The 12,189-nt window shown below is 38.8% G+C and overlaps 2 protein-coding genes across 2 annotated transcripts; both read left to right on the top strand.

The window, feature by feature from the left end:
- The first annotated feature begins 287 nt into the window (after window positions 1-287).
- Window positions 288-2,062, top strand: LOC133835614 (putative uncharacterized protein DDB_G0271606). Its single transcript, XM_062265627.1, has 2 exons — window positions 288-543; window positions 599-2,062. The coding sequence occupies exons 1-2, from the start codon at window positions 418-420 to the stop codon at window positions 2,018-2,020; spliced, it is 1,548 nt and encodes a 515-aa protein (XP_062121611.1). The 5' UTR covers window positions 288-417; the 3' UTR covers window positions 2,021-2,062.
- A 7,127-nt stretch (window positions 2,063-9,189) lies between these two features.
- On the top strand, window positions 9,190-10,344 carry LOC133837624 (uncharacterized). The gene is made up of 2 exons (XM_062268452.1): window positions 9,190-9,252; window positions 9,538-10,344. The coding sequence occupies exons 1-2, from the start codon at window positions 9,243-9,245 to the stop codon at window positions 10,005-10,007; spliced, it is 480 nt and encodes a 159-aa protein (XP_062124436.1). The 5' UTR covers window positions 9,190-9,242; the 3' UTR covers window positions 10,008-10,344.
- The last annotated feature ends 1,845 nt before the right edge of the window (window positions 10,345-12,189 follow it).

Raw genomic sequence — 12,189 nt, 5'->3', positions numbered from 1 at the left:
TTTTGTTTGCTTTTCATTTTTCTTGCAAGTCTCGCTGCCAAATTTTAAAAAACAAATCACACCTAGTACCAAAAATTTCCAACATATTCGTAGTCCTTTTTTGTGGTGTTTTGTTGGGGTCGGAAGTGCACACAAGTTTACTTCGTCTGCTTCGTCTCAAAGGACATGCCGGTAATGGAGTGGACTTTATTTGTGTTGCTGTTGCTGTTGCACGTTGCTTGCTTTTGTGCTTCATGCTTCGGCAAACACATTTCACATTTGTCAGTCGGCAGACTTTGGCATTGCCTTCTACTCCGCTGTCAACTGTCAAAGTCGTTTCGTTTATTATTAATTGTTGCTTGCTAACAAAATAAAATTGTATAAAAAAAATAAAAGTGTAAATCGTAAATATTGCAAGCAGTTGATTATTGCACAATTATGGATCTCATGCAACAATTGACCAAACAGCTCGAGGAGCAGAATGCCAAAGCTGATGAGCTAGAGAACAGCGCGAACTTTCGCTCGGTGTTTTCCATTAATGGAAATCCCATAATGCCGCCACTAGTAAGTAAAAAGTATTAACTTTTTATTTTCTTTATTTTACTTTACTTTTTTTTAGATGACGCCCGAGCGTCGCCTGGAGATGCAAAAGCATCGCGAGGCTGCCAAGCAAATTGAGGGACAACTGTGTGATGGAGATAGAAGTGCGAATCAAAGCAAATGTTCTACGCTTAGGATGCGCACTGGCTGCCGTCAGTTTGTGGATGCCAGCACCAATACAGATTCTTTATCGGATCTGGATTCGCAACTGAGAGCGCAGCCATTGATCATCATGGGACGCTTGAAGCAAACGCTGCAAAGAAGTGAACCTTTGATCTTTGATAACAGTTGCAATGCAATTATGAAATTTGTGAAGCACACTGATCTGAAGAAGCCACAAGCTATGCAGTGGCAGCTGCTACTAGAACAGTGTTTAGAGATGAAGCAGCAAACAGCTGTGATCAAGCAGCAAGCGGCAGAGTTTGCGCTATCAACGGCAGAGATCGAGACGCAGACGGAAGCTGAGGCAGCAAAAGAGATTGAAGAAGTAAAAGAAGAAATCGTAGAAGAGAAAAAGGTTATTCAAGAAGTTGTCATGGAAGCGGCAACTAAAGACAACAACAAAGAACTCTCTTCCATGAAGACGCTCTTGAATATCACACAGCGGTTGAAGCAGCACATTACGCATACGCAACGTGAACTGCGTCGCTTTCCCACCATACCGCTGATCGCGTGCAAAATTGAGAAATCTTTTTCGGAAACTTGTTCGCAGCCTCGTCAGGAGCGTCTGCATCCGCAGCTGTGGAAACGTTATCACTCTTATCCCTACAGCGAAAGTTGCCATCCAACGGATTGCGCTGCGCCCATTTCTCCCAGTGGCAACATGAATTTGCCACTTGTGCCGAAACCAGATGATGCCCCAATGAGCAACATGCAAATCAAGCAGCGCATGGCGGCAGAAGATCAGCAAACACTGGCTGATCACAAGCTAAAGTCGAAGCAGAAATTAAGCAGCTCAAAGAGCGGCAGGCCGAAGAGTGTTGTGGCAAGCAGCATAGTACACAAGTGTGCGGCACATGCCTCATCGCATGCGAATGCTGATGGCATGAGCAGCACACAGCGGCGTCTCAGCTACGATCCACGTGCCACACTCAAGCGTGAGGCAGCACTAAAGAAAGCGGCCACAAATCAACAGCAGCAGCAGCAATCGAGTCAAGGCAACAACAACTCGGAGCTGACGAAGCGCAAACTGCTCGATGAAATGGAGCAACAGCAACGTCAACGCTTCCATCAGCTGATGTCACAGCAGGCAGAGGAACAGCAGCGCATGCAACAAGAGTTTCAATCGCAGCAACAGCTGCTCATGGATCAAATGGTCTCCGACATGAGCACTTACACCTACGACAAGTTGGAGCACCCTGAGCCTGATTCCGATTGCAGTTCGATCACTTCGTTGCCGCAAAGTCGCGTCGAATTGGATGACGATGTGCTTGATAAATAAATATGGGACTTAAAAAAGTCATCACTGCACAAAAAATAAAAACATTAATTCACACATCATAAGTGCGATTAATCGCAGTGCTGGCAAAAAGTTTAAATTTAGATCAAGTCTCCTTTTCGCTCTCGCTCTCCCGTTTCTAATTATGCTCAACGTGCAGCGTCTGCTGCCGTGCCACACAAGTTGCAAGTGTCTGCTGCCTGTTGCCTTCTTGCTGCCTGCCTTCCTTCACCTGCGCTGGCAACTCACATTGATGTCTCTATATATTTTTGCGCCAGCTTCTTCTCGAGCACAACTCGGCGTGTTATTAAGTGTAAAAAATTAAAATTTCATAAATTGTTATGGTTTATTTAAAGCAGCATCGCTCGCAGCAGCAGCATCGCTCTCTCCCACCCAGCTCTCGTTAATTGCCCGCCCCAAAGCGCCAGTTGCAGGTGGCGGGGGCAAAAGAAGCGAGGTGGTTGCTGCCACGCTGCCACGCTGCCTCGCTGCGTGTGGCGTGGCAGACACGGCTGTGATTTGCGCATTTCGGAAACTTGCGATATTGGGTTTAAAGTGAACGTGGACATAATTAAAAGCACTTAAGTCGACTGCCGACTTGCCACATTGCCTCATGTAGTTGCTGCTGCCATTGCTGTTGGCTATTGGAGCCACGCCAACTTACGGCAAATTGGCAGATGCATTTGTAGATTGTTGCGGCCATTTGAATTTTGCGTGCGGCCCGATTGTGATCAGCCCAATTGTGGACATTAATCGCAAAAAGGGATTCACTTAATATTAAAATTGTGAGAACGTATTTTTATGCTTGAATTAATCGCACGAATTACAATTATGAATGTGCATAATTATACAAACTCGTCTAGACTAAAGTTGGGAGGAGAAACATGTATGAGTAATGAGAAAAGCTTTAGCTGTTAATAGAAACATTAAATTATATTAGTAAATAAGGATTATATTCTTAATTGAATGAATACACCCAAGAGAAAAGTTGTTGTTGCTCGAATAGTAAGAGAATATTTGAATCTGAAAGATTTTCCATATTTCACAATCTGTTGATAAACTTCAAAAAAGGATTTACTGAAAGTAATTGATGTTTTAATGTTTTAAACATTTTGTTCAGATGTTGAATTGTAAAGAATTATTTCATAAGAAACTGAGACTTAATTTTATATTTTAATTATAGTTATTCTAGATCTCACTAAACAATAAATTAGCGAAGCAAGGTCTTTAAATTATTTTATTATTTATATTGATACATCGCAAGAGTTTTAAGAGTTTACCCATACCTCTTTACCATAGAAAATAAGTAGGAACAGAAACTCATTTCCAAGAATTCATTCACAATCACTAAAAGAACTAAATAGCTCTCACCTCATGGCATTCAAAGAATTCACATCTACAAAGTCGCTAATCAAGTGCCACATAGTTTTGTCTAATCTCATGTTTTTTCACTTGGTTAATCACACAAAACTTGTAAGAAGGCAACCGCAGGCAAAAATTCAGTGGAAATAATAATTTCGCGCTTCGTCTACACAATTTGCTTGAGCGAAGTTTTGAAGTGAGAGAAGCCGAAGAGTGCGAGTTTATTAAATGAAGTGCACATGAAACTGGCATTAGGATTTCATGACTAAAATAAACATAATCAAAGTAATAAGTGAAGCACCCTCTCTCAGTCTCAGCCTCAGTCTTTCTCCCCCATTCAACCGTTCCATACACATGTGAAATTAATCTTGTTTATGCTACCAGTGGAGCTGCCCCCCAAAGGAGCTGAGCCAAGGACTCGTGTCGAAAGTTAGCGCCCAAGAAGTTTTGCTTGCCTTTTTGCTAAAAGTTTCCATTGCAAACTTGCTCGGCAGCTACACAAAAATAAATAAAATCAACTTGGCATTGAGTAGGTAGAAGAGATACTATATGATAGTTTTATGTTCGTATTCGTTCAAGTGCGAAAATTGAAACTGCAAATTTAATTAAAATATTTGAAGAACTGCTTCAAAAAGCGCGAATCGCTTTTCCACACACATATATGCAAATGGAGTTTGAATGATTTTCTCATGTTTGCTTGCTTGTGGGCTGAAGGTGTTCAATAGACTTGAGGGGGAAGGAGAAATGAGAAGGAGAAAAGGAGCACAGACAACCCTTGATAGCTTATCCAGCTCAGCGGGAAAACATTCTCCACATCGTCGTCACATAATCTGCTTATTTTGCAACATAAGTGAAAAGTTCTGTCAACAAAATCAAAATCACGAAAAATTTGTTTGCCGTTTAAATTCGATTTTGATCCTATTTATCCTGTAAATTGCAGCAATTGAAAGGATTTGCACGGAGACGACTTCCCATTCGTTCTCTCTTGCTCTCTCTTTGCATTTTTCGGCGAGTGTTTGATTTTAAAATTACCTTTTATTGGCAATCGTTGGCGTGTGTCGTGTGGGGATTGTATGTGATTCAATTCGATGCGATACGATTCGATTGAGTTTGATGTGTGACGTGTGCAAACATTTGTTAGAGTATTAGCATGCAGAGCATTATGAAAAGCAAGGCAAAGACAGCTTTAAGTCGCCGACCAGTTGATATTGAATTTCAATCGCTGCTGCAGCAGCAAATTGAAGACAAAGTAAAATAAAAGAAATGCGACTGGAGACGGGGAAGAAAAGGCAATAGAAATCACTTCCTAGACCGGCGACATGGTTGGGAGACAAAGTAACAAAATGCAAACGAAACACACACACAGAGAGACCAATGGAAATGGAAATTGGCAAAATGGCAAAATTCCCCAAGTGCGGGTCAAAGAAAATAAAACTTTATGCAAATGTGCCACTTTGGCCGTAAAATGAAATAGTCCCTGGCCAAATTATACCTGATGCCTGATGAGCTGCTGCTCAGTTGCAATTGCTGTGAATTGAAACAAAAGGGCGACGTCTTCGACTTCCTCTCCATCTCCATCTCCTTGCCTCTGGCCAGGGGTTGTTTCTATTGCTAGTTTGGGAACCAGCGCAGGTGACTTTAAGTTGCAAAACTTTTACATTTTACCTACTTTTTTGTTAGCAGTCAAATTTTAGGACATTTGCAGAATACGAGAAGAGGGGAGCGGAAGTTGTTACGAACACGTTTTGTCGTTGCGGATGTGTTTGGCTTGCAGACAGAACATTTTTCGTGCTTATTATCGTTATTATTATTATCATTATCATCGCCCGCCGTTCGCTGTAATTTACAACATGACACCGCACAAAATTTTTGACCGGAAACGGAAGCTGTTATTAATTTGCATGTCCGCCAACAAGTCGCCATAGCCAGGTGGCAACAGTTGCTCTTTCTATTCCTCCCTCTATATAACATATAAAACTTGTAATTTTTGCACACTCATAGAGAGATTTCCCATTGCTACTGCTGCTGCTGTCTCCTGGCGAGTTTGCTAATTAAATTTTCCACTTTATTTACGCTTCGCATCAGCATTCGCAATGCCTGCTTTACTATGCTCTTTCTTTTCTTTTCCGTTCCTTTCCACTTTCCTTGTCTTAATTGTGTTTGTGCTACTCTATTTCAGCAGCACACTCAAAGACAGCCACAATTTTTTGCACAGCACTTGAAATAAGACCAAGTCATTTATGTCTTTGCTTGAGGTCCTTCTGCTGCTGCTGCTGCCATCTTAGGTGCTGTTTGCGCTAAAATAATTGAATTAATAATTGCTGCGTGTGGTTTTCATGCTTTTCCAGCTAAGGAAAAAACCCCACAACCAGCAGCAGCAGCAGCAGCTGAAGCCTTAAGCTTGAGCCTCAGTCTTGGTCTTTGGTGTAAGCAGCGTAAGTCGTGTGAAACTTTTATCTTTGGCACTGGCAGCCACCACTTTCTCTCTCCCTCTCTTTACTTGCACACTGATTTAATAAATTAACGTTAATTAGCTGTTGTGGTTGAGCAGGGCAAACTGATACACACACTCTCTGCTCTCTACTCTCCACTCTCGACTCTCTACTTTCTACTTTCTACTCTGTCTTAGCTTAAAAGACAATAACGCTAAAATCCAACACGCAACGTGGCAACTTTTACGCTGCTACGTGATTTCCGGCGTTCATTCAAGCTTTGCCCTCTTCGATATATGAATTATGAGTTTACCGAGCAGCAGCAGCTCGACAGCTCTCTCTATCTCTCTCCCTCTCTCTCTATAGCTTGAGTAGACAAACGGAAGTATCTCCATCTCTATTTTCAGCCGATAACTCACAATTCGCCGCATGTACGAACTTGTTTGTTCATGCCATTTTAATTAGCCAAATGAGTAGCAAAAGACGCTGATCGAAAATATTTTGCTTGTGGTCTCGGTTGCCATTTCATCTATACATATATTTACTTTTCAAAATTTACATATTTCTCACACCTTTTGCTTTATGGCAATTCAATATAAATATTTATATTTTTAAGTTAAACAGAAATATTTTTTCTTTTGTTAAAAATGTTATACGGCTATATATATATATATAATTCTGATGAGTAATTCAATACAATTATTTCCTTATTTTTTCTAAGCTTAGATACTATACATAACTTTTTAAAAAGAAAAATTGTGAGCTCAGAAAGATGACTGAAAATTTGAATACAAAATTTTGTTAAGATTGAAATGTTGTCAAACTGAACATTTTTTAGAACATCCTTTTCTCCCTGCATATATTATGTATAATTTGTCTATTTTGTGTTTGGGAATGAAATTCCATTATTTCATTTGAAATCATTTATTACAAAATGATATCACTTTGTTCTTGTTTTATTTTAAAAGAAAATCTACAAAAAATAGACGCTGATAAATATTGAAATGAATGGAGTTAATCAAAGAAAACAACACAAACTAAACTTTTTTCGCATTGATTTTATACAACTCACCAAAATTGTAAGTTCAAAATTCATTTACAATTCTATTCCTTAATTAATAACCTACTTCTGCTTAAATAAATAAAATGTATTCATTTAAAACTTATAAAACTATTCCTTATGCCCCTTGGCCACTGCATAGAAGTAAAGCTAGAGAGAGCGAGACAGGCGAGAATCTAATTAAAGTCAGTGGCAGGAAATGCTGTTGTTGCAAGCACGAGTTTCAGCTGACTTTTGCGGCCAAAGGTCAGCAGGCAAAGTAAAAGCCAAGAAATAGCCAAGGGCAGTTTACAGTTCAGCAGCCTGGCTGGACATCTTTTGGCCAAAACGAACTGGACTTGAGACATCTGCTGGCAATAATATCAGAGAGAGACTATCGAAATGGCAACTGTGAGTGGCAACAAAGAATGGCCGAAAAAAAGCGCTTGCAGCTAAGGACGTCGTGTGTGTGACAATTGAGCACAGAACTGGTCAAAAGATGGCCAGCATTTAAATTGAAATTAACATCCTGTTGGTCTGTTGGCCTGCAGGGCAGCGGCAACACTTTAGCAATATGCTCGACTACGCTGAGAGTGTGTGTTCTAATTATGGCATCAAAAAGTCAAGTCAAAGGCAGTGACAGTGGCAAAAAGGCGCTAGATGAAAAAAAGTTGGCCAACAAGTGTCGCGGCCAAAGCAAAAGTGTCAGGCAAACATCAGACTGTTGTCGCCCTAGACAAACACTCGCACACCACAAAGCAACACACACACTCAATAAAACTCAGAGAAAAGAGAGAGATAAAGCGAAAGGCAACCACACACGTAATTAAAAGGCCCATTGTTGTTTCGCTGACAAAAGTGAAAGATGTCTTGATGGATAACGTGGCTGCTGCTGCTGCGTTTCCTTTTACTCATCTTATTGCCTCTGTTGACACTTCAAAGTGTGAATGCCTCCATACGGAATTTCAGCATCCAGTCTGCTGTCTGCTGTCTCCTGTCTCCTGTGCCTTTGTCTTCATCTGCCGCCTTTTGATGTAATCAACTTGCAGCTCGCACTCAACAACAAGCTCTCGCTGACACATTATACCCAATCCTGCAATTATTCTTACCTCAGCCTTTGAAGACAGCAATTAAAAGCCTCACACATATGTAAATATGCCTCTCGCGACAGTCTCTATGAGTGTGTGTGTGTGTGTATCTCTGTGTGTGTTTGCTGATGTATGCATAAATATTTAATGTGTTTGCCTTGTTAGTGGCTGGCGGTATCACTTTATTTTGCGGAAGGATTAAATTAATGCCAAACGTGTGCTCTGTTTTGTTGTTTTAGGCAGCACACACTACACTATAAACACACACACACATACGCTACACACACTCTATACACACACTATAGACAGACTGTAGAGTGACTGTGCAGACAAACAACGTGTGGAAACCGCTACTTACACCAGTTAGCTAATAAAATTAGTTTTATTAACACGTACTACGACAAGTGTTGAGTTTAGCTAAACACAAACACACACACACGAGTATAGTTTGCCATCGTGTGTGTGTGCCAATTGGCTTTAAGTGTTAATTGCATGTAAAACTGTTAAATGCCAATTGAATAGAAGACGAGTAATTCGCTCTGAGCCAAGCTAATGTTATGCATTATCATTCTTGAGGCTATGTATTCCTTTTAATTACTTCTAAATAGAAGGTTGGGTTAGTACACGTTAATTATAATCATTTTATGTGCACTTTTAAAAGCATAATAAATAAATAATAATGCATTATAGTTACAATTCTTTGAAAAGGAATTAAATACTCAACACCACACAATAGTTTCACTAATTTTAAATCACTTTTTGCTTATTCAACTACTAACTTCATGGACTTCTTTACATCCATAAATATTAATAATTCAATATTTTTACATCTTAAACTAAAAGAAATATCATGCCAACTCAAGCTGATATCGTGCTTTTAACTAATATCAAAAATAATTCATTCAATGAGTTCCACTTATAAATATAATGTTACCAACTATCAAAAAATGTTCTTTGGCACAAATTATTCCTCCATTCCCCATAGTGCAATGCTTTTGATAATGATAAGAATGATACGATAATGATGCTGACGATTTCAGCCCGCTCATCAAATCTACTCATATCTTTCTTTGAAATCTATCAAGCCTCTTGACACGATAACTCTCAAAAAAATCGAAGAATAAACAATAAACAAGAAATATATAGATAATGACCATATACAAGGCTACTTATTAAGTGAGTTGTAGATAAGACACCAGATGGCAACGCCAATAAATGTTATAAATGTAGATTGGTTGACTGAAAAATCATCAAGTATTGTTTCAAGTGTTGGACGCGAAACATCTGAAGTGAAGTAAAAGAACATGCAAAAATGTAAAGCACAAGTGAAAAGTGATTATATTTTATTCGGATTTATCAGATACATAAAATAAGCCTTCAATAAATTTTACATTCTTTGCAATTGTGCGTTAATTTTTTAATTGTACATTCTTCGGGCAAGAAATATAGTAATATCGAATTTAAACTGTAATGTGTTCTTAGAGAATTCGACAAAAGATACTTCAAAGTGTACTCGAAAATAAGAATAAACTAATACCGAATTTCTTCGTCAATAAAAATTACAATATTTATATTAAAATGCGTGTGTTCTACTTGCAGCATTCTGGATATTCGTCGGTCTTTTGGCCCTTCATCAGGCGGCATGTCGCTTTGTAAATGAGGATCAAACTGTTTCGCCACCTTGTGTCAGCCAAACAGACACTTGGGGCTCACCAGCACTCAATGAGTTTCATCTCTGTGCAAACAATGTGACTTACACCATCACCTGCAGTCCGAATTTTTACTATGTGAGCAACAGCACAGTAGCTGGGTGCATTCCCGCTACCCTAATGGATCCCCAGTGCATTGATGTCCATCTTCAGCCACCTGTCTGCACCGCCAACAATCTGTGGAGGATGCTACGCAGTAACACTCTAACTGGATTCTATGTCTGTGAATCTGTTGATGCTAAGCCCCAGTTGTACACATGTCCCGATGGTAAAAAGTTCGCCGAGAACGATGAATATTCGGGCTGCTTCGATTGGGAGATGTGGCGCAAAGTGAGCGGCTGCAAGACATATACGCTTTAAAGACAAGAGTATTTTATTCACACAATCTTTTGTCGCTGCCCAATACACAGTTCGCGGCATTACTATAAGATAAGCCTGCCACAATGTCTAGCATTTTAATTACGCTTTTATTTGTCTGTGTTGTCTGTGTCGTCTGATTATATTTATTAGATGATTTTTTGTTCGGTAAACACAGTATATAAATTAATTTTCAAAATTGATAATAAACGAATTACCCCACGCGCCGTGCCAGTTGTTAATCTATTTATTCGATAAGATAAATCGCATCAAACTTCTATGATAAATACAAAAAAAAGTAAAAATTATATTAAAAATATATAACAGAAAACAAATTGATTCAAATAAAGTTCCAGTACTATCTGAGATGCAGATATAATAATGAAAAAATACAGCAATTTAAAAAGGTATATTTGTTATTAAGCTTGATCTTTTGTAATCATTCTTAAACAGGTTGTTTTCAACCTTTAGAACATAAAAACACCAATATTTTAACTAACAAATATTATTTTTGTTGCATACATATATTCATTAAGATAAAATGTTGAACAACAAACAACAATCCAAAAAGAAAATAACAATAACAGAGAAGCTAAGCTAGTGGAACATAAGAATAGGCGTTTAAAAAAAAAGTTGCCTACTTTTAAGCGCCGTTGATAAAGCGCATCCTTCCCGTACAAAAAGTATTGCCTACCTTTCAGCGCTGCTTAAACTATGGCGATTAAAACTTTTGTTTAAGTGCAGTATTAGCTAATAATTTCTTGATTATTTATTAAGTATAAATTATACTTTTTTCCCCCTACCTTCAATTTGCAAACTTTAACCACACTTACAAGTAACAAGCCTATTTGGACGATGTCATCAGATTTCCCCAAGCTTCCATTTGTGGTATTTTGTGTTGTGAGTGAGGGGGCAAAGCCAATTGCCAGTTAATTGGAGCGCTGACATCAGCATAGCAAGCAAATCCTGTGAAATTTGATGACAACCCCAACTCCAGCGACATGCGGCACATGACAGCGTCTACAATTACCACGCACACTGACCACACCATAATTAATGTTAATAAATAATAAATTTACATATAAAACTGGCTGTAATATAAGACAAGAAAGTGAAAGTCCGAATACGGCATACAAATCTGTGTAATTAAAAGCAGCATTCAGGATTCTCGATTCAGAATTTGGGGCGACTCCGATGCCAACGTACTGATAACATGCAGAAAACTTTTGCTTTTTTTTGCGTTTGCGTTTGGGTTTGGGTTTTGTAGTGCTGGCCAGTGCGGAAACGTTTAATTAACTTGTTTTTGTTTGTGTGCGTCTGGCCACAATTCATATGCGAAACGTGGCGTGCAATTAAAAATGCCCCAAGAAATTGAAAGTGAGCAGCAAGCATCATAAATGTTCTCTCTGTGTGTTGTGTGCCATGAATATATTCGTAACGGGAAACTTTGCCACAAGATCAGTTGGCCCCGATAACGAAAACTGAAGCGAACTGAACTCAATGCATTAACCAGTTTTGTACTCCACATACCACAATCGTAAACTTGGCAAAGAAACTTGGGCCGAGGCCATTTGGCATTTTGGCAAGCGAGCTACAGAAAGTTTCAACAAAATTAACCGCATTTCGAATGCAAAGAACAAGGCTGCAAAGTATTCCGTATATTAGTATCTTTTGTGCGAGTAACTTGACAAAACACATACGAAGGAGTATCAGTTACATTTATTGAATTGTTTCATGTGTTTGTTAACTATTTGTTTCTATTTGAGTTTTTGGCAATTTGCACTTTACAGTAGCAGCAAGTAAAGTTTTTCAATTAGAAATACCAAGGAAGTAAGTGAACCCCAACTCGATAAAGGGTTGTTTTCATTTTCATTTACTTTCTGGACAGACGAACCGATAATCAATGTGATAGAAGTGAAGTGAACTCAGTTGAAGCGTAAAGATAAGAAAGCAGTTTTGTAATGTAACAAATTAATTAGCATTCATTGCCGCTCAATTGAGCTTGTAAATATTTAATTAATCGCAGCGATTTGTGCAGACGCCCAAAAATGCCAAGCAATCAATTAAAGCGCTTGATGGATGACCAAAACGTTTTTAACATTCAAGTTCAAGTTGTGCGAAATAAGCAATTAAACAACAGTCTTTAAAATGAGCTCTTTACCTAGACTGCTTTACTTAGCTCTCG

This window comes from Drosophila sulfurigaster, chromosome 2R (assembly GCF_023558435.1).
Source record: "Drosophila sulfurigaster albostrigata strain 15112-1811.04 chromosome 2R, ASM2355843v2, whole genome shotgun sequence".
Classification (NCBI taxonomy): domain Eukaryota; kingdom Metazoa; phylum Arthropoda; class Insecta; order Diptera; family Drosophilidae; genus Drosophila; species Drosophila sulfurigaster.
Note: the sequence above shows the minus strand (reverse complement) of the source record. Positions and strands in the feature narration are given on the sequence as shown.

What these genes read in the sequence shown, in the direction of transcription:
- LOC133835614 (XM_062265627.1), top strand. Translation starts at nt 418, where the DNA reads ATGGATCTCATGCAACAATTGACCAAACAGCTCGAGGAGCAGAATGCC. An exon ending in ATCCCATAATGCCGCCACTA is followed by an intron (nt 544 to 598) that starts GTAAGTAAAAAG and finishes ACTTTTTTTTAG; the next exon opens with ATGACGCCCGAGCGTCGCCT.